Source organism: Danio rerio, chromosome 4 (assembly GCF_052040795.2).
Source record: "Danio rerio strain M-AB ecotype USA chromosome 4, GRCz13ab, whole genome shotgun sequence".
Taxonomy (NCBI): Eukaryota; Metazoa; Chordata; class Actinopteri; order Cypriniformes; family Danionidae; genus Danio; species Danio rerio.
In genome coordinates, this window is record NC_141024.2 from 70,697,638 (window position 1) to 70,719,515 (window position 21,878).

The following is a 21,878-nucleotide window of genomic DNA, read 5'->3' on the forward strand; positions in this document are numbered from 1 at the left end:
TTTAATATTGTTAACTGTTCATCACTTTGAGTATTTACATATTGTTACTTTATGTTAGAAGTGATATTTATGGTGAGAGTTAAACCACAATAACTGATTCTCTCAAGTTTACATGTTAGTGTATATAATGCCGATTCACAAGTGTTATTTAATGTCATACATGTCTGAATATATCAGTATGTTGTTATTCTGCTGCCTTATATTATAATATCTGACTAAGAGCTATCTATGTGTAGCATATTGTCATTATATTATTGTTTCTGTTCAGCACTAATAGATATTTGTTATTTCTGTTCATTTAGAACCACTCATATTAAGCTACACTTCAAAGCATTGTGCTGCTCTGCTGTACTTCCAAATCCAAGGACTGTAAACTCTCAACTAGTATCTGTTTATTAAAGTGTTCTTCGTCTCTGACCGGACGACTTATGTCTGCTCAATTTCCACCAGCACCCACACTAGTCTACTTTACAATTTACATGTTAAGTCAATGCAAACGCGGGAATAGACATTAGACATAGACAACAGGCGCGAATGACGAGAACTGCGCGGTGCGCATGGCGTGGCGCGAATTGAGCGTTTTGCGCGTTTGACGCGAATCACTCGAGTTCGAAAATCTGAACTTCAGTGGACATTCGCGCCGCGTTAACCAATCAGGAGCTTGCTCTTGTGGGGGCATTATTGTGACGTATCACCTGTTGTCGGTGTCCCAGGGGAAATCCCCCAGCAGACACTGACAAGAAGTTCACCAAACTGGGCTGGGCTCAGTCAGAAGCACCGTTGAAAACCTCCATCAGCCAGGTTCAGTTTCTGGAGGAGCCTATGAGCTTAAAGAGCTAAATGCACCTCTGAAAGGATGTAGTGGACTCAGACACGGTCCTAAACGTATCGACGCAGTTTTTCATCCTTCATAAAGCACATAAACACTGTTATTTTCTTCATAAAATCCATGTTAGCCCTTTAGCTATGAAGCTAGAGTCATGGGGCAGACAGAAGCCCTGCCCATCACGCGAATCCGCGTCTGTTCTGAAGTGAATTTGACGCGCGAATGAAGTGAGTAACCTCAAATGTTTACGCGGCTATTTACGCGGGTTCCGCATCTGGTGTGAACACAGCATAAGATCACATATATAATCAGGAGCAGAACCGTGAACAGCTTCATAACTGTTGAAGTACAGGGGTAATGTGAGAGCGAGATGATGTGTGGGTTAACACACGTGCGGCTGAGTTTTGAACATATTGGAAAATCTATATATATTTGTCCCCGACTCGGTCCCAGTCATTCCCCTCGCTGGCCAGCAGAGGTCACCATCCACGGACTATTAACCATTACGTCATCCACTTACACTGATAGCCTGCACACCTGAAGCGCATCCACTTAATCACCTACGCTCACGCATATAAGCAGCACACAAACATTCACTCATTGCCAAGTCTTGTTCTGCCCTGGCTAACACTACTGAGCGCAGGGCCGGAGCAAGCTAAACTGCCGCTCTAGGCAAAGGACGGTCACGCCGTCTATTCTGCCGCCCTAGACGCGGCTATAACTGAGGCGCGGGTGGCGAGGGTAGTTTAGGGGACGCCACCCTCTCTATTCTGCCTTGCTAGACGCGGATATAACAGAAGCGCGGGTGGCGAGGGTAGTTTCGGGGACGCCGCTCTCTTTATTCTGCCTCCCTAGACGCGGATATAATTGTGGGCGCGGGTGGCAAGGATAGTTTTGGGGACGCCGCTCTCTCTATTCTGCCACCCTAGACGCGGATAAGGGGGTGGGTGGTGAGAGTAGTTTCGGGGATGCTGCCCTCTCTATTCTGCCGCCCTAGGCGGCCGCCTAGGTCACCTCTATTAAAGCGCCGGCCCTGACTGAGTGTTTCTCTACACTGCCTGCTTTCCCGTTGCTTACCTTGCCTTGTTCCTCGACCTCGTCCTGCCAGCGGCCTGCCTTGAACTCTAGCCTGAACACCGACCTTGATATTCGCCGCCTGCCTCAGACCCATGCCTGAACATTCATACTGTGGTTACCTGCCGTCAACCCTGCAACGTAACACTATTGTGTTTGAGGCGAGTTCGCACACGCATTACATCTGTCTGCTTGTCTTTATTAAACTGTGTTTAATAAATATACTGCAAATGGATCCCTCTGTGTCGGCCCCTTCATTACAAAACTATACATATTAGTTACTAACATCATAGTACACAGTACCCGGTTCTTACCAGTGTTATCAGGACCGGCGACGTGTCCATAGAGATAGTAGGCGGCATAATAGTGAGGGCGGCGTCCGCGAATCCCCTGGATTTCACTTTTATCCGCGACACCCACCCCCTTCCTCCCGGCCCTCACTTTCATCCGCAAATCGCCGTTCGCCTAAAGCGCCAGTTCAGCTTGCTCCGGCTCTGTTATTCAGACACCTCACCCTGAACCTAACCCCCCCAGGTCTCCCGGATTCTCAGGGACAGATGTTGGCAGGTATGTGTGTGCAGTTAAACACCAGCATATTGCTCTGTTCTTAACCATGACACACATGCAGTATTAATCCACACAGTGGCAACAGCTGAACTATTCTGAAACATGATCGCTGCAAGTATGTCGGAACAGCTGATGATGGCCATAGCAATGACAAACAGAAGGGGAACGCGAGCTCATGAATGCATTTAAATGCGTAAACAAAGCGGCACGCGTCGTGTTTTCAATGTAGCTTTAGACGCGATATCACAATATGAAGCATTAACCTGATACAGTACAAGCGGTTACAAGTAACAAAACACAATTAAATACATCATTTGCAAGCTAGAGAAAACAAGGAGGCAGCCATTTTAATCGTATATACTTGCACTTGTGAAATGGAGGGATCCATGTGCTGACATAGTCCTTCACATTGATCGCGTTTTCTGATCCTTCCTTTAACAAACGGCCGACGAATCCTCCGTTGTAAGCATGTCGTTTCCAGAAGCACCCGAACTGCACATAGCTGGGCTATGATGCTGAGGTATTTTTGCAAAAATAAACCTCAACCACTGACTCTTCAATTACATCTTTGGGTAGGGAAAACAGCACTAACTTTCTCCTCACACTTCTATTAATATTTAGCAGAGCACAGTGTTGATTCAACCAGAGTCTGCTACAGTGTGTGTGTAGCCTCTTTTTCTTTGCTACTGTGCCAGTGGGCGGGTTTCAACTTTCCAGAGTTTGCGTGTGCAACAACTGGGCGGGGCTTAGATTCATATCCACGTCACGCCGAAACGGCTAAAGACTCGTTATCGAGATGATTCATTTGAAGCACTATGAGTCGACTCTTTTGCAAATGAATCAATAATTTTAAACACTGTGCGCTTTCAGATTTACACCTACGCTGGATATTTCACTTCACTTAGAGCTGTGATACACACTACATGGAAGGTCATTCTCAAAAAACCCTTAATGGAGGCTCTTTAAAAGAAACAATGATCACTATAAGAGAGTTACTAATCAACAGAATTTATTGACAAAGGAAAAAATACTCAGGCCAAAATAATAATCAAAACAATCCTTCATTTAACCTTTACCTTGCCTGTAAAGAAAGATGAAAACAAAGCAAACACATTTAGAAAAGTTTTGATGAATTCTGTCACATCCATTTATTAAAACAAAAAGCAAGTAACCTTAAAATCAAACGGAGAAGTAGGAAGTTTAAGGAAGTATGTCATATCATTAATATTTTTAAACTGATTATTTTCATAAATTATTTGAATGATTATAAACATTTTTATAACAATTCAAGACCTTTTTTAATCAAACGTTGATGCATCGCTTGCTTTTGTTCATATCTCAGACAGGTCTACCTATTAAAGTTTATTAAAATATTAATGACAACAGAACATTGGTTGCTCTACAAATAATTTTTTATCGTAGAATAAAGAATAAATCATTATGACCAATAGAGTTCAGAAAAACGGCATCAGTATGTTGTAAACCGATCCTTAATTATAGTTTTGTAACTATTAAAGGGCACCTAGGTTACCCCTTTTTTCAGATTTAATATAAGTCTTTTGCATCTCTAGAATGTGTTTATAAAGTTTCAGCTCAAAACACCCCTCAGATTTTTCATTATACCTTTTACAAGATCCTGTTTTATACACATTTCCAGCAGGGGGTGGTTTTGTCGTACTGCGCCTTTAAGGCGAGTTCTGCATTTCTACGTGTTTCTACGTGTCTCTGTTTCTACGTGCCTTCCCGTGTGCTTTAATCTCCTCCCTCTTTAATCTCCTCCTCCCCGTCTTCTTTTACAAATGTTCGGACACGCGGCTGTGCTGATGAAGTAAAGCTGAAGTAAAACGCTGTAATTAATTACACACATGCACTGTTTTAAAACACTTTAAACATGTGAAACTTACTCTTAATCACATTTGATGATGATTGCTGATCCAAGCGAACAGAACAGACCTTTTATACCCGGTTGCTTTGCGTATGTCTGTCTGGTCTTGTTGACATATACACGCGACTACAGGAACATGTTAATGCGCGCAGCTGTCAATCAATTCGGTGGGTGGGGGGATTGCACTTCTACGTAAAGTTGCAGTCGCTCTGAAAACCAGAGTCTGGTCCACCGTTTTTATGAAAAAAAAAGGACTGGGTGTGTTTATATCACCCCAATATGATGGTCTATACACTATATATACACATGTTTGTCCAAATAGCTTGAAAAGTAGATTTTTCACCATAGGTGCCCTTTAAATTATTTTTCAAATTTCAAAACGAATGGTGAAAAAACATATTTCTATAATTAAATGATCTATTTTGGCTTTAACAAACGTATCCCTCAGGTTTTTCCAAAAACTTTTCTCCTTTCCCACTGCTGTTGCATTTTTTAGCCAATAATTATCGTTCATCTGGTTTTCACTATGATCGTACCTGTTTCAGATAAAATCTCTTCAAAATGATTCATTATTCAACTCAAATGAAACAAGACGCTGAGCGAACTGTTCGCTCGAGTCTCAAAAAATTGGATGCGCTCCGCCAGCCGAAATCATGTCGCGAGCACCCAAATCAAACCTCTGCAAACACCGCGATGATGTCACAATCACCGCGCGCACTCAAGCGAGCTAGTGGACTCATCGAATAAAAACCAGGCTTAAGGAGAAGGGCTAGATAGCCTTTGAAATAGATTTTTCAGGACCACACTCAAATGCAAGGGGTATGAAAATTTCCCAGAATACACCATCTACAACGGCAACGGAGTCAGAAGATGCAGAAATTAGTCATTTTATTTATTATAACTAATTTTTACAACAAACAAACATATCTTTTAATACAATCATAACAGCGTTAGTGTTTTACCGTCATGCTTTAAAAAAAAACCCTGCTAAATTTCGCTAACTATAGTCCATAATACATACCTGCCAACACCCCTTTTTTTCCCGGGAGTCTCCTGTATATCAGACCTATCTACCATTTTGTCATTTTTCCCGGAAAACTCCCGAAATTTCACCCTTCCCCTGTTCCTCAGCTTTTTGGTACAAAATCACTCCTGGATCGATGAATATTCCGATGACAGCGGCTGTTACCCAGTGCGCAGGACAAAACGGGGCACCCCTTTCAGGTCGCTCTGCACCGCATAGACACATCCTCCTTAACCTACCTGCCCCCTCCACTTTTCGTTTTTTTTGAGCCTCTGTAAACTCTCTGAACAGTACAGGATACAGACATATCCTCCCCCCTGCCCCACTGTTCGGTATTTTGGCAAACACATGCCCCCCCCGGTCTCCCGGCAGGTATGCATAATAGTAACTCCTGTATAGTCGTCCCACAACATACTTTCACACCTGTCACTCGAAGACAGTCGAATTCCCGGTCAGAATAGTCTAGTGCAGGGGCGGCCAACCCTGTTCCTGGAGAGCCACCTTCCTGCAGATTTCAGTTGCTACCCATATCAAACACACCTGAACCAATTAATAAGGACCTGAACACCACGCGGTAATTACAGGCAGGTGTGTTTGATATGGGTTGCAACTGAAATCTGCAGAAAGGTGGCTCTCCAGGAACAGGGTTGGCCACCCATGATCTAGTGGCTACGAATGAGCTTTTTACAGTGTCTGGAATAACGTTAATTCTGTTGTCTTGTGTTTTCATAGTTACTATCATACAGTTACGATCTTATTGCCACATTAATGTTATGATGACATGATTAGGGCTGCAACAACGAATCAATTAAATCAACAACTAAAAGCTTTGGCAACGAATTTCATAATCAATTCGTCATGTTGCATGACGCATAGACATTTGATTATTAGAAAAACTTTAGTTGAGCACAGAGCAGAGTGATTGCACTCTGTCTCTCTCGTGCACTAATGCCAGCAGAGTTCAGCGCCTCATAGACAGGATGGAGCAAAAAAAAAAAAACGAGCGGAGGTAACGTTAGAGGAAAGATACTGTACATGGCGAAGGCAGAGAAATCTGTGCGACCCTAGTCATCCAAGGTTTAGGAGCATTTTACACCAAATAAACAAAAGTGTGTTATCGGCCAAGTATGGAAAAGTGATGACGGCAGCACCACGGCAATGATTCAGCACCTGGAACGCAAAAAAAATCTGATTCATCGATTAATCGGAAAAATAATCGTCAGGTTAACCGATTATTAAAATAATCGTTAGTTGCAGCCCTAAACAGGATATCGTTGCCTTCAGTGACTTCCAAGAGATTCTGATGACCTATGATGACGTGTGCAGGTGCTGTAGTGCTGTCTCATTCCTTAGGGGTAAATTTGAAGACCTTGCCCTTCAAACTCTGTTTCAAGGGCCAAGGGGAACGAAAATAGAACTGGAATTGGACCCTAATCAAGTATTCCAAACAAATGTGATCTAAAAGTATCTAAAAGTGAAGTACTTCAGTCATTACTTCTCAAAGTCCGAGTACTTGAGCAAAGTGTTTGGACACTCACCTCTGTTCTCCAGTGTGGAGCTTCATGTGAGACTTGAAGGTATTTTTATTTCCGAAACTCTTTCCACACTGATCACATGTGAACGGCTTTTCACCAGAGTGAGTTCTCATGTGGCAATTAAAGTTGCTAATATGAGCAAAACGTTTTCCACACTGCGGACAACTGTACGGTTTCTCTCCGGTGTGAATCCTCATGTGGGCTTTCATGTATTCCGAATGAGTGAAGCTCTTTCCGCACTGTTCACACTTAAACAGCTTCTCTCCAGTGTGAGTCCTCATGTGGCAATTAAGAGAGTTTTTACAGGTATAGTTCTTGCCGCACTGTGTGCAAGTGAAAGGCTTCTCTCCGGTGTGAGTTCTCCTGTGGACATAAAGGTTGGTCCTGTGAGCAAAAGTCTTCCCACATTGAGAACAAGTGTAAGGTTTCTCCCCGGTGTGAACTCTCATGTGGGCTTTCATGTATTCTGAATGAGTGAAGCTCTTTCCACACTGTTCGCAGGTGAAAGGCTTCTCCCCGGTGTGAGTTCTTGTGTGTGTTCTGAAGGCTGCTTGATAAGCGAACCGCTTCCCACATTGTTGGCATGCGAATGGTTTCTCTCCGGTGTGAACTCTCGTGTGTCCTTCAAGTTGTTTTTTGGCACGGAAACTCTTTCCGCACTCAGAACACGAGTAGGGCTTCTCTGCAGTGTGAATGCTCATGTGGGCTTTGAGGTTTGGCTTTTGGCTAAATCTCCTTCCGCAGTGATCACACGAGAAGGGCTTCTCTCCCGTGTGAATCCTGATGTGGATTTCAAGTGCTTGTCTTTCGCGGAAACTTTTTTCACACTGTGGGCAGGTATACATCCTCTCTCCAGTGGGAATTCTCTCGCACTTCTTCTTTAGTGATTTCTCATCATGTGTTAAATCTTGGTGTTTGTCATACTGACATTTCTGTTGGGTTTCATTCCGGTCTTGAGTCTCTTCTTTCATCACCATCAGCTCTGAAGACAAGGGAACCCCAAATTTAATGACACAAAGCAGCACACATCAAAACCAAAATGAAAGCATTTAGGCATCAAAACTAACTTGGCCGCAAATCAGAATGAATGCACCTTGTACATTCGAAAAAGTTGTGCGAACCAAACTGGTGATTTCAGCAGTTGGAGTAAGGGTACTCAAAATAATACCTTTACCAAATCCTACCAAAGTACCATTACTTGTCGGCACTGATAGCCCAGTGGTTCAAGAGTTCTCACTTAGCTGATTATAAAGCTTGTTTGGGATGCTGTCCCAGGAGAGAGCCCTGAGCTCATAAGATCCTCGAGCCTGGGGCTCCCTCCCGTTTGCAAGGAGGAGTTTGAGCTCAGGTAGATCTCGAGAACTCCCTTGCTGTAGTAGCTAACAAACAGATAGGGATTACTCATAAGAGATAACTACTTACTAGGAGCATGTCCATGGTGCCAATTTGGATTACTCAATTAACCTAAGTTGCATGTTTTTGGGAGGAAACCCGGGGGAAACCCACGTGAGCAAGGGGAGAATGAGTAAACTATGCACAGAAAAGTCGGCTGGCTTGGTAAGGACTAGAACCAGTGACGTTCTTGCTGCGAGGCAACAGTGCTAACCACTGGGCCATCGTGTCTCCCATGTAGGAAAGAAGGAGGAGTAGGGGTGGAAGGAGGGATTCTTTTAAACGTAGATGGTTGTTATATGGAACTTAAGGTATTTATAGTGGCTTAGGAATCGTCTGATTGGTAAATCATGAATTGGATAATGCGGGACCAGCTGCAAGCAATCATAAGCACGTGATCCTCTCGAAATTAGTTTATAAATAAACTGCACTTAGTGAGACATGTAGCACAGCAGTGTTCCGGGTGCCTTGAGTGGAAATATAGTCAGTCTTGTGGAACTTTCTCGACCCCATCCCAAAAACACAGCTGCTCATCTTCACTCCAGGGGGCATTCAAGAATGCAGGGTGTGTAAAATACACGGGCAAGTTTCATATTTAACCAACTGTCAATAACAAAAGTTCGGCTTTCTGTTGAGAATGTCTTTTGTGTTCATGGTTAATTGACTGCACTTACTCTCAGCAGAGATTTTGGCACTGATGTACCTCAAGTTGGAAGGTTTACGCCTGATTAACACAGGGCGTCATCGCCAACACTTCCTATTCACTTTCAATGGATGTCTTCAAGCATTGCAAAACAAAATTGTGGGTGTTGCTTGCTGCAAAAAGTTGGGAATTTCTCAACTTTTCAAGCTCCAACGGAAGCATCAGCCCATCAGATACCTCAGCTCAGAAAGTAGCCAATTGCGACCCAATTACATTGGCTGATGCTGCTATGACCAAGCCTATGCACCAAGCTACAGACATGCCCCCCTTGTCGATGCCCGTGTTATTTGTGTCCTACTGTGAGTTCAGAGTTTAGCAGATGGTAAGTTAACCCTGCTACTTGGAATACACCCCAGCTTTAACATCTGTAATTGGTCCGCGGCTCGAGATTGCTCCCGTAGCCTGATCAGCTTAGTGGGTTCCTCTCTTGGGCACGCTGATTTGTACTCATTCCATGGCTTTCTCAAGCCCCGTGCACACTAATTTGTTTTAGTTTTACAGCGTTTTAGAACGAAAACAATCCACATCCACACTGGTGTTTTACCTAGCGTTCCTGAAAAGATCTCAGTCCACATTAAACCGCTGAAAACGGACATCTCGTGACCACACACATTAATTCCTTACATTTATGTAGCGCTTTTCGGGCCACTCAGAGCGCTTTACACAATGGGGGGAATCTCCTCATCCACCACCAGTGTGCAGCATCCACCTGGATGACGCGACGGCAGCCATTTAGCACCAGACCGCACACCACACACCAGCTGATTGGTGGAGAGGAGACAGTGATGAAGCCAATTGGGATATGGGGATGGTTAGGAGGCCATGATGGACAGAGGCCAGTGGGCAGATTTGGCCAGGATGCCGGGAATAAACCCCTACTCTTTTTCGAAGGACATCCTGGGATTTTTAACGTCTCATCCGAAAGACGGCACTCACTGAGCAGTATAGAGTCCCCGTCACTATACTGGGGCATTAGGACCCACACAGACCGCAGGTTGGGCGCCCCCTGCTGGCCTCACTAACACCACTTCCGGCAGCAACCTGGCTTTCCCATGTGGTCTCCCATCCAGGTACTGACCGGCGGCAGCCCTGCTTAGCTTTAGTGGGTGACCATGTGAGAGTTCCAGAGAGCTAGCTGCCGGCTATAACACACTGCCGGCCACACACACTCAGGCATGCACTGCAGCGTATGTGGACATCTGAGCTCCAGGCAGTCAGCAGGTGCTTTGAGCACACCTACCCAGGTGAGAGCAGCGCATGTTGGACAGTTCACCAAGGATCTACCGCAGGATCTCATCTCACTATAGTTGTTAAACGTGATATTTAATTTATCTGGTCTCGATCTAACGACTCTTTTGTCTTTTGAATCTATTACTTGTTCTCAGGGAACGTGTTTTGAGCGCAAAGATAAGTTATGCATACAGTGAAGATGACGCTCATATATGGGCAGCCCCATACTTATTACATTTTTTTTTTACCATGTGACCATGCTGTAAAAACCGACAGTTAATCAAATAAATCGATCTTTGAGAAAGAAAACTAACCTGTTTGTTCCTGAGGATCTTCATGTTTGACCACAAATGTGTCTTCAATCTTCAGGTCTTCACTTTCCTCTTTAATAAACGCCATCTTTATAACAGTGTGGAGATTAGTCGCTTCAGCAGGAGTTTTCCTCTGTGTTTGGACACTTTGTCCTGTTAAAAATGAAAACGACAAACAAAAATAAAAGAAATACACACTCAATCTGCGTCTCAATCTGCTCTCTAGTTCACTACTCAGTGCACTGCTGAGGGAGTTAATTTTTGTAATAATTCATATACAGTATAAATTATATACATAATTTGTAAATTGTTTAATACAGTGGTTCTCAAACTGTGGTACGTGTACCACTAGTGGTACGCTGGCTTACTTCTAGTGGTACGCGAAGGAATCTCTGAGTAATAAAAGAAAAAAATTAATACAGTTTTAATCATTTGATGCGTACGATGACACAGATGTGATCTGCACTGGCTGTTCTTTACAGCCTACGATCAAAGCGATGTGCTTGGAATGTTTACTTTAGTGTATCGCGTCATCAGCTGCTAAAAATCAATCAAATAGAAAGAGAACCAGAGAAAGAGGCTCGAGGCTCGAGTCCCCAGCCCCTAGGCTACAGACCGGCACCGGTCTGTCGATCAATTGGTTCCTTGCCGCACAAGAAATCGTTAATTATTTCCGTTTTATTTATTATAGTCTGAACAATTTTTTATATTGAAAAATGACCGTATTCTCTTGTTACATCTCGATCACCTGAGCGGCAAAATTTAACCCACAGGCTAGCAAAGTGAGTGGTGCCAACGAATGGATATGCAACCCATTTATCAACAAGTCAGGTGAATCCAGCATGTCTGTGCTAAAGATCAACTGCTGGAGATCGCAAATAATGGCGGCTGTTCTCATATCGCACAGGTTTATTATTCGTAATGAAGGCGCAAGCAGTGCGACGCGTTTGCGTATTCCAGGCGTGCGCAGTTGAAAACATGTCAGCTTTTAAGAATGCGAGTCACATGACAATAACAGACCGATCAGCTACATATTTTGTATGGAATATTATTTTGGCTGACTAATTATCTCAGACAAACACAGAACGCTAAAATCACGACAGTGCTTTTAATTTTCTCTATGAATAAAACTTGAATCAGTGAATTAATCTGCCTCGTTACTGAACTGTGCAGTGCTCTAGATGCTTTATTAAGCCTACTACGCTACTGTACTTTAATAGTACTGATAGTAAATTTTTATTAGTAATGCGCTTCTCTTAGGGTGCTTTCACACTTGGTTCATTTGCCTGGACCGTACCCAAGTTCGATTGTCCCCCCTCCCTTGCCAACTTTTCGGTCGGTTTGTGTTCACACTGTCTTTTATCCTTCTGAACCCTGGTACGCTTGCGTCATCGAGCTGCTGTTTTGCTTACGGTTGTTGCTAGGTGACGGTCACGAAAGCAAAGCGCCGAAATGGAAAGACGCCCGCACATCGCGGTCATTCTGCCTTTACTGAAGCTTTTGGCTTTGGACATACAGAAAGCGACTCGCGTCCATCTGCCGCAAAAAATATTCATACAGAACATCTGCAGAAGCTGTTTTTGGAGGAGACGAGCAGAAATGATCACCGTGTTTGCCTTGGCTCAGTTCCGCTTGTCACCAAGGTACGATACGTGACACACACACGAAACACCGCTATGAAAACGATAGTTTGCTGTATAGTTGGCGGTTCACTTCGGTTATTTGGCTGTGGCTAGGTGTAAAGTCACGAAAGCAAAGCGCCAAAATGGAAAGACTTCCGCACATCCCAGTCGATTTGCGGTTCGCATTCTGCGTGAATGTCTCCTAAATCTGCGTGTGCGGTGAACGTTTTGCAGTGAAAACTGGTCGCACGGCACCAATTTGTTGCAGTCGCACAAATGCTCCAAAATATATTTTGAAGTCGCATGGATAAAATCTTGGGCGCATATGTGACCAAAACGGTCGCATTTTGAGCCCTGTCGCATTAACCGTACCCCAGACCACCTCTTTCAGGCGGACTCGGGTACGGTTCACCAGTGCGCACCAGAGTTCAGAAGATACGTTCACACTAGCTAAACGTACCGTACTATGACGTCGAATAAACCCGGGTGCGGACCAAAAGTGCTAGTGTGAAAGCATCCCTTATGCTGCGTTCACACCAGACGCGGAACACGCGTGAGCGATTTACATGTTAAGCCAATGCAAACGCGCGAATAGACATCCTGCGGCGCGATATGCGCGAATGACGCGGCACGAATTGAGCGTTTTGAGTTCTAAAATCTGAACTTCAGCGGACATTCGCGCCGCGTTAACCAATCAGAAGCTTGCTCTTGTGGGGGCCTGATTATGACGTCGAAACTGTTGATGGTGTCCTGGGGGAAATCCTCCAGGCGACACCGGCAACAAGTCATCAAACTGGGTTTGGCTTAGTCAGAAGCACCGCTGAAAGCCTCCGTGATCCAGGTTCAGTTTCTGGAGGAGTTTATGAGCTCACAGAGCTGGATGCACCTCTTAAAGCATGTAGTGGACTCAGACACGACCCTAAACGTATCGATGCTGTTTTTCAGCCTTCATAAAGCACATAAACACTGTTATTTTCTCAATAAAATCCACGTTAGCCATTTAGCTATGAAGCTAGAGTCACCGGGCAGACAGAAGCCCTGCCCATCACGCGAATCCGCGTCTGTTCTGAAGTGAATTTGACACGCGAATGATGGGGATTTCACGCGCAAATGAAGCGAGTAAACTCAAATGTTCACGCAGCTATTTACGCGCGAATAGCACAATTTATCCGCGCTTTCCGCGTCTGGTGTGAACACAGCATCAGACTCAAAGCACTACAATGCTAACACTAGCAGAAAGAGCACAACAATAAAAAGATACAACAAAACAATAAAAATATAAACCATGAAATAGTATAAAACAGTTAACAAAAATAAACATAATAAGTTAAAAGTAATGCTAAAAAGGAAACAGTCCAGAAAAGCGGCATTCCACAGCTTCAGCGCACTGTATGAAAAAGCCCTGCCACCCATGGTCTTAAGTGTACAGCGTGGCTGATACAGGGTAAGTCCCGATGCCGAATGAAGACTCCAAGCTGGAGCGGCGAGAGTTACCAGGTCACAAATGCAACCAGGCGCTAGCCCATGCACTGCTTTGAAGGTTAAAATCAAAATCTTAAAATCAATCCGTGACCTAATAGGAAGCCACTGTAGTTATTGAAGTACAGGAGTAATATGGTGGCCTGATGATGAGTGTGTCAGAATTTTGAATATACTATAATCTTCTGAAAAACCCTAAAAAAGTGAATTACAGAAATCAAGACGTGATGTGATAAAGGCATGGATAAGCCTCTCCGCATCAGGTGAGGAGAGAAATGGTTGGTTTTATATTCGCCTGTTTGTTCGGTGACAACTTTATCATTGGTACTTTTGAATATTCGGTCTGAAATCACATGTAAGAATGACTTCAAAACAACATTAGCACTTTGTTTGACCTTGACCGATGCTGTACTTTAAAAGTCATTGGCTGCTAGTCGAATTTCACTATTAAGAACTTGCAGAGAATACTGTTATGAATAATGTTATTAAGGGGAAAGTGCAAATGTGTGAAATTAAAACCAACTGTACCTCACTGTTTATGCTGCTAATCATTTGGAACCCAGGCGGGCACAGCTCTTCACCAATGAATCGATAGCAAAAACACTTAGATGTACATTTGTTTAAACACTAAGAATTTATAATCTGAAGAAATCCTCATAAATCATCTGTAAATATAATATAAGGTGTATTTAAGACATATATTTTGAAAAATGTATACATAAAATCGATGTTTTCTTTGTTTATAATCTAAGGAGGTTTGTATTACTCTATATTGTTAAGTAAAATAAATATTAGCCAGTGACTAAATTCGTTTTTAATAACAGATTTGGGATACTAAAGAACAAAATGTAGCGATTTTTGTGTCTAGTGTGCTTTATGCTAGCACAAATAAACTTGTTTTTCATTAGTAACGTAGTACATCGCGTGTAAAAGCATTATAGCCATGAATAAACGTTTCGATTTATAAACCTCATCATTTTGAAGCACAAACCTTTTGATGGACCGCAGACACAGCAGCGCGACGCAACCTTATGACGTCACACACTCACGCCAAAATAAAAGTCTTTAAAACGCTGTAAACAAATTCACAAATAGAAAAAATCCTAATAATAATTTAACAATATGTCGATTCCTAAAGTCGGCTATACAGATTTAAGCTTCTGCATTAATCTAATGTAAATGTGCAAAGTTTTCTGAATTATTAATCTGCAAAGCATTTAATATTTTGCAGGTTTCAAGTCAAATTTAAGACTCTTTTAAGACCAGTATTAATAAAATTTTTGATTTACACAGCGCTAAATACTAATGATTATTTTTAATGGCCTGATTTTCCACAATAAAAAAAACAACAACAAAAGATTTAAATATTTTTTTTCTTAGCGACATATTTTAATGTGTCAATACAAGAAAACTTTAGTTCATTCATTCATTTTCTATTTGACTAAGTCCCTAATCTGGGGTCGCCACAGTGGAATGAAACACCAACTATCCAGCATATGTTTTACGCAGCAGATGCCCTTCCAGCTGCAACCCATCTCTGGGAAACATCCATTCACACTCATACACCATCGTCAATTTAGCCTACCCAATTCACCTATACTACATGTCTTTGTACTGTGGGGGAAATCGGAGCACCCGGAGGAAACCCACACGAATGTGGGGAGAACATGCAAACTCCACACAGAAATGCAAATCGTTCCAGGCTCGAATCAGCGACCTTCTTGCTGCGAGGCGACAGCACTACCTACTGCGCTCCCGCGTCACCCGCGATTTTCTTTTTTTAAATGACATGTTAAACATTATTTAAAGTATCATTATTGTGGAGGTAATTACATAAATAATCAAAATATATATTTGTTGGCTTTTGGTCCAAATTGATTGAGTATATTCAACTTAATGCATTTCTGTTATTATCACAAGACAATATGTATATCTGTTATTATCACAGTGTAATAGTTGATTTTATTAACATGGATTGTTGGTGATTAGATGGATGTCGGCCTAATTGGCTAGCCTTATTAGGACAGAGGAAAATTAAGACCTGTTTAAACATACAACACAAATATTTCAGTGAATTTAAGACTTTTTAAGACCCCGCGGACACCCCGATTCTCAAAAAAGTGAGATCTGGATAAACTCTACCACTCCACAATGTGCATGGGAATAAACAGCCATAGATGTTTACACTGACGCAGTGTTGGGCAAGCTACTTGAAAAACGTAGTGAGCTGAGCTATTAGCTACTCTATTTAAAATGTAGCTGAACTGCACTAAAAGCTACCCCCTGGGAAATGTAGCAAGCTAAGCTAAAAGCTACAAGGCAAAAGTAGTTTAGTTAAGTTATTGCATCCAGGGCCGGCGCTTCCATAGAGGCGACCTAGGCGGTCGCCTAGGGCAGCAGAATAGAGAGGGCGGTGTCCCTGAAACTACCCTCACCACCTGCGCCCTTATCCGCGTCTAGGGTGGCAGAATAGAGAGAGCGGCGTCCCCGAAACTACCCTCACCACCCGCGCCTCAGTTATATCCGCGTCTAGCGCGGCAGAATAGAGAGGGTGGCGTCCCCAAAACTACCCTCACCACCCACGCCTTAGTTATATCTGCGTCTAGCGCGGCAGAATAGAGAGGGTGGCGTCCCCTAAACTACCCTCACCACCTGCGCCCTTATCCGCGTCTAGGGTGGCAGAATAGAGAGAGCGACGTCCCCGAAACTATCCTCACCACCTGCGCCCACAATTATATGTGCGTCTAGGGTGGCAGAATATAGAGAGCGGCGTCCCCGAAACTACCCTCACCACCCGCACCTCAGTTATATCCGCGTCTAGCGCGGCAGAATAGAGAGGGTGGCGTCCCCTAAACTACCCTCGCCACCCGCGCCGCAGTTATAGCCGCGTCTAGGGCGGTTTCACTTTAGGTTTAACGGGGGCAGTTCAGCTTGCTCCGGCCCTGATTGCATCGTAACTTACTTCTCGAGGTATGGTCACGAGGAATCCTGCTTCAGAAATAACTCCTCTCCCTCAGTCATCTTTTTATCAAGCAAGTTTCACCGGAGCTAGCAGTAACGCACCAGAAACATTGTTATGGAGCAGGGCCGGAGTGGGACTCTTTTTCAGCCCTGGAGTTTCAAGCCACAGACCGGCCCACCTCAGTTCACGACTGACTATATTAAAATAAAGTCATTTCCGATTCAATTAATTGAATTATAAGGACACTATCCCGTCTTTTTCAAGAAAACAGCTGCTTTAGAACTTCAAATTGTCAACAACCTTACAGTTTTATATGTATTAACAATTAAAAAAACAAACAACAAAAAAAGAATTACTTAGGTGAGGATCGAACACGGATCGACGACGTCGGAACACAACATGCTGACCACTGCACCACATTGGCGCTGTTACACTTGTGTGGCCGGAATGATAGTTAGATCATCAATACCCTGCAGGCTGCATTTTGCTCATAAGGCTGCGAGACAAAAAATTAGAAGAGCGGAGCTGCGGCAAGATAATGAATAAAAAGAGTGAGGCTATGGTCAAATAAATAAATAAATGAAAAAAAGTGCGACTGCTGAGAGTGCAAGCAGCAAGAAACACCGGCCCTCGCGGCCAAAAGATGGACCGGAACTCTCCCGGTCCTCCCGATTGGCCAATCCAAGCCTGTTGTCGAACACCGTAAAACAGGAAGAAGAATATATCGTCATTCTCGCCATCATATGGATTTACTTCCATTGGGTAGACACAGGCCTCACAGCTCCGTGAATGTCGGTGCAGTCACTTAATGGTCTGCGATCGGCAAATGTAGCTTGTGTGCACGCTACTGCGCTACTTGACTAATAAAATAGCTTCGCTACTGAGAAATGTAGTGAAGCTAGTAGCGTCACTACTTGTAGCGAGACTACTGCCCAACACTGCACTGACGGTTCATTAGACTTCGACAAGTTTATCTTTATTAAACCTTGTGCCTAAAATCAAATGTAAAATATTCAAATAATTAATTATTAGGCTTATTATAATGTTAATTATTAATTTCCTTTACAGATGACTGATTTACAAAACATATTTTTACTCCCCATAAAAGTCCTAGACGAGTAAACAGATTAACACTGAAAAGTTAAAATAAACATGCTGTCTTTAACTATTGATTTCTGTAGTATGTTCATTTATAGAAGGAATAATGTTAAAATACAATCTTATATAGCAATATAAGGAAGTATTGTTAATTGACTAAAGGCTTAATTTCTATGCTAACGCTCAGTTATTACTCTTAATCTACAAATATCCATTCATTCATTTTCTTTTCGACTTAGTCCCTTTATTAATCAGGGGTCGCCACAGCGGAATGAACCGCTAACTTATCCAGCAGCAAATGCCCTTCCAGCTGCAACCCATCAGTGGGATATCTCTAGATCAGGGTTGTCCAAACTTGGTCTCGGAGGTCCGGGGTGTCCTGCAGATTTTAGCTCCAACTTGTCTCAACACACCTGTATGGATGTTTCTAGACAGCCTAGTAAGAGCTTGATTTTGCTAGCTCAGGTTTGTCTGATTGGGGTTGGAACTTAACTTTGCAGGACACCGGCCCTCCAGGACCGAGTTTGGGCACCCCTGCTCCGGACGTTTAAGTTATAAAATTCTTTCACAACCAGTTGAAGAAAAGTTGAAGAAAGTAGTAAAGTTCAAGATAAAATACCCTTAATCGCCTGTTAGTGTTGCTAACACAGTTCCAGACATCCCAAGTCTCCCGGAAGTTCCAGGAGTCTCCTACAAATTCATAGACTCTCAGATGCCCGTAAATGAATGATAATCTCCAGGCAATCACGAGTCTCCTGCCCAGTCCTTAACATTGCGCACAACTCTCCACCGCATCTTTCCCAGCTCTTCAGGTACGTCGCATGCACTGTGACAGTAATGAATATTAATGAAGTTGCACAATAGAGCGCGCTGATTGGTTTGAACCAAGCCTTACTCATGCATTAATGCATCACACTGTAAGACGTAATAAGACACACTCTGGCACAGACGTCCAGTCTGCACGCTAGAATACACGCTATTATGTCATGTCCGTGACGCAGCTTCAAAAATTCGTTTCAAACCGGAAGTACGAATTTGCTTGAAATAACGCAAAAACAACCAATTTACACTTTTTAGTGAAATATAGGTGTCCTAATAGTGTTTTTAGCAGTGTGGGACACATATACGACTGTCAACAGCTCAAAAAATGTGTTTTGGTGTTTCGTGACCCTTTAAAGCACCTACCGTTCGTGGGATCAAGAGGAGCGCAGCGCTTCGTTATGACATCACACTCTTAAACCAAAATAAAAGTCTTACCGACAAAAAATCTAGCTTTAATGTAAACGTAAAAGTCTTTATGATCATTCAGAACGTAAAGAATTACAGTCTTAATATTACAAAGGAATCTATTACTCTTAAAGTATTTAATTCATTAACTTTTATACTAAATGCGATCACAGATACATTTTATTCAGAAACAAATAGCAAAATAAAAACTGAATTTAAAAAGAGGACAAAAAGGCACATAAACATTCATAAAAATCAAATAAAAAAACACACAATCAAGTTAATAACGAAGTCTAACTTTTCATTTTCTGTAGTGTTAACTGGTTGATATAATTTTTCTCCCCATAAAAGCCCAAGATGAAAAACACTATGTGCAGTTGCCTTGAACCATGCCGAAGCACGCTTGTCTTCCTTCCCGTCTCCACGACAGCCCGCACTCACATTGGATCCGAACCGGACCACGTTTACTTCACCGATTATGCGCTGTTCAGTTTAACAGAAGAAAAGTGCTCTCGCTCAGCACAGTGGAGATTCCTTTGGTTATATCATTTTAGTCGCTTGGAATGCAAATATTTTGGCATGCAGATCGGCCACTTTTGACGCTCATAAATAATCATAAAACTCCTGATGCTCCAGGTATAGGAGGTTTGCTAAAGGTGCAACTGTCGTGCAGTGAGGGATCTTTAATAAACTACGACAGTTTGCATTCATTAAACAGCAAAGACCCATGCACATGGGACGCTTTTTGTTCGCGTTTTCCGTCAACGTTTAACGCCTTGTGACTAAATAAAGGGCGTCAATGTGATCGTGCAAACCAACGAGCAAAACGGCATGTATAAAAGCATTACTTTTAAAGAAATGCCTCGTGCTTATTTTTTTGTCTTGAAGTGCCACGTCTAAACCTTCCCCACCAATCAGATTGGCACTTTTGATCACGTGCACGGAGCTGCTGCAGTTACAGTAAACAGCACTTGGAGGCGCTCAAACGCAAAACTGTCAATGCGAGCGCATATTGAAGAAGATGCCCAGAGGCGATATGAACGTGGAGCTGCTTATTGCTCTGGTGAACAATAATCCTTTCTTCATCACTACAGCGGCTACTTGAACCATTCATGCTTGTTCAAATCACTAGTAACTTTAACATCAAGCGTGTCAACTTTCTGTCTTCCTCTATGTTACAAGCGGGTGTCAGAAGCTTAAAGTTGTGTAGCGCCATCTAACGTCAAGGAGTGATTCTGCGTACTCTTTTGCTCGACACCAGTGAAAATAGTTTGGGTTTGAATCTGGAAAAACGACTTGAAAAACGCTGTCGATAAACGCAAACGAAAAGTGTAGGTGTGTCCAAGCCTTAAGAATGGTTGGCTGCATTCCATTCAAGTACTTTATTCCCTACATCTGCTAACTTTCCTCTTTCTCGTTCCTTCGGATGTATGTCATTATGTTACACAAGTGTCATCTACTCAAGGACCATCTGAATGAGTTTAAATCATGGGTCTCAAACTCAACTCCTCGAGGGCCGCAGCTCTGCACAGTTTTGCTCCAACCCTAATCAAACACAGCTGATCCATCTAATCAAGTTGTTCAAAAGAGTCTCGGACACCTTGATTAGTTGCCTCAGTTGTATTTGATTAGGATTGGAGCAAAACTGTGCAGAGCTGCGATCCTCCAGCAATAAGTTTGAGACCCATGGTTTAAATCAGGGGTGACCAAACTCTATCCTGGAGGGCCGGTGTCCTGGCGAGTTTAGCTCCAACCATAATCAAACACACCTGAAGCGGCTAATCAAGCTCTTACTAGATATACTAGAATCTTCCTGGCAGGGGTGTTGAAGCAAGTTGGAGCTAAACTATGCAGGACACTGGCCCTCCAGGACCGAGTTTGGACACCCCTGGTTTAAATGGAATGGCCTAAACTCTTGAGCACTTGATGCCACAATTGTACTGCATTCTGGGATATATAGGTGCTGGAGTGGACATAAAATGTCGACTCGTTCTCTCAGTCAAAATTGAGGGATCGAGGATATGTTGAGGATATGTATTCAAAATGGCGTTGGGAAAGACAAGAAGGAATGTTTGCAAGTGCATGTCTAAAAGTGAACTGGAACACAGCCGAACTCTGGAAAGTTACTTTTGTTTGGTGTTTACCAGTTCCCTCCTCTTTCTTTCCTGAATTAATGTGAGAGTTACTACAGCAGTCTTGCACACATTTCCAGTGAAAACCCAAAACACGGGCTAAGAAACATGACACAGTGTAAGATAGAAACCCCACTGACTACTAGTGTTCCAGAAGTGTTACTGCAGAGCAGCAAGGACAGAATGCAGAAGTATAAATGCTCACAATGGCATCAGCTATGAACAAAATATGTACCGTAAGGATACAGAAGTACAGATCACATAAGTAGAATCAGGTTTTAGCCAAAAACATGTACCATAGCTAACAGAAAGATCATACTACCATAGTAGCAATAAAATTATTAGTGCTCACTCATCTTAAAGGTGCAGTAGATGATTGTCTTCAGAAACATTTTTTTGTTGTGCTGGTTGAAAGTCTCTTCACAGTCCAATAATAATGATGACAGTAAATGATCTAAATGTGCTTATATGTATTTTTATAATCTGGGTAAAGCATAAAACTAAAAAATGTTTATCCAATTAAATAGAGTCGGACCGTCATCTCCCTTAATTCCGGCTCAAACTCGCTCATTTTGAGGCAGGAACCGGCGGACGTGCAACAACTTTAACTATGAGGTAAACACAAAACAAAACTTTCCATCCGGAGTTCCTTCACGGGACTCCACACTTGTAAACAATCGCTCGCGCCATTCGCGCGGTTCTCGGTCCCGCCCAGACTCGTCAGCGCTACCAAGCCGACCAATCACAGAGCTTGCGCTACGCGTCGTTGCGGCGTGTAGTTACATTTTTTGAGAGGTGCACGTCAGTGACG

At 42.9% G+C, this 21,878-nt stretch overlaps 2 protein-coding genes across 8 annotated transcripts in view; both read right to left on the bottom strand.

Moving 5' to 3' along the window:
- si:dkey-262g12.12 overlaps positions 1-14,681 on the bottom strand; it is a 24,014-nt gene extending 9,333 nt beyond the window's left edge. Inside the window, exons 1-4 of one of the 7 annotated variants that reach the window (XR_015484153.1) lie at positions 14,640-14,681; positions 10,551-10,700; positions 6,065-7,893; positions 3,460-5,865 (exon numbers count right to left, since the gene is read on the bottom strand). Coding sequence is in view for 2 of the 7 variants with exons in the window: in XM_087250264.1 (XP_087106390.1) it covers positions 6,911-7,893; positions 10,551-10,635 (1,068 nt within the window). In the remaining 5 variants the exon portion in view is untranslated. Of the gene's footprint in view, positions 1-3,459; positions 7,901-10,550; positions 10,701-14,176 lie in introns of those variants that run through there. The other 6 variants (XR_015484151.1, XR_015484152.1, XR_015484150.1 and 3 more) reach the window with 6 other exon arrangements.
- Positions 1-21,878, bottom strand: part of si:dkey-262g12.3 — a 54,958-nt gene that overhangs the window by 25,987 nt on the left and 7,093 nt on the right. The window lies entirely within an intron of this gene.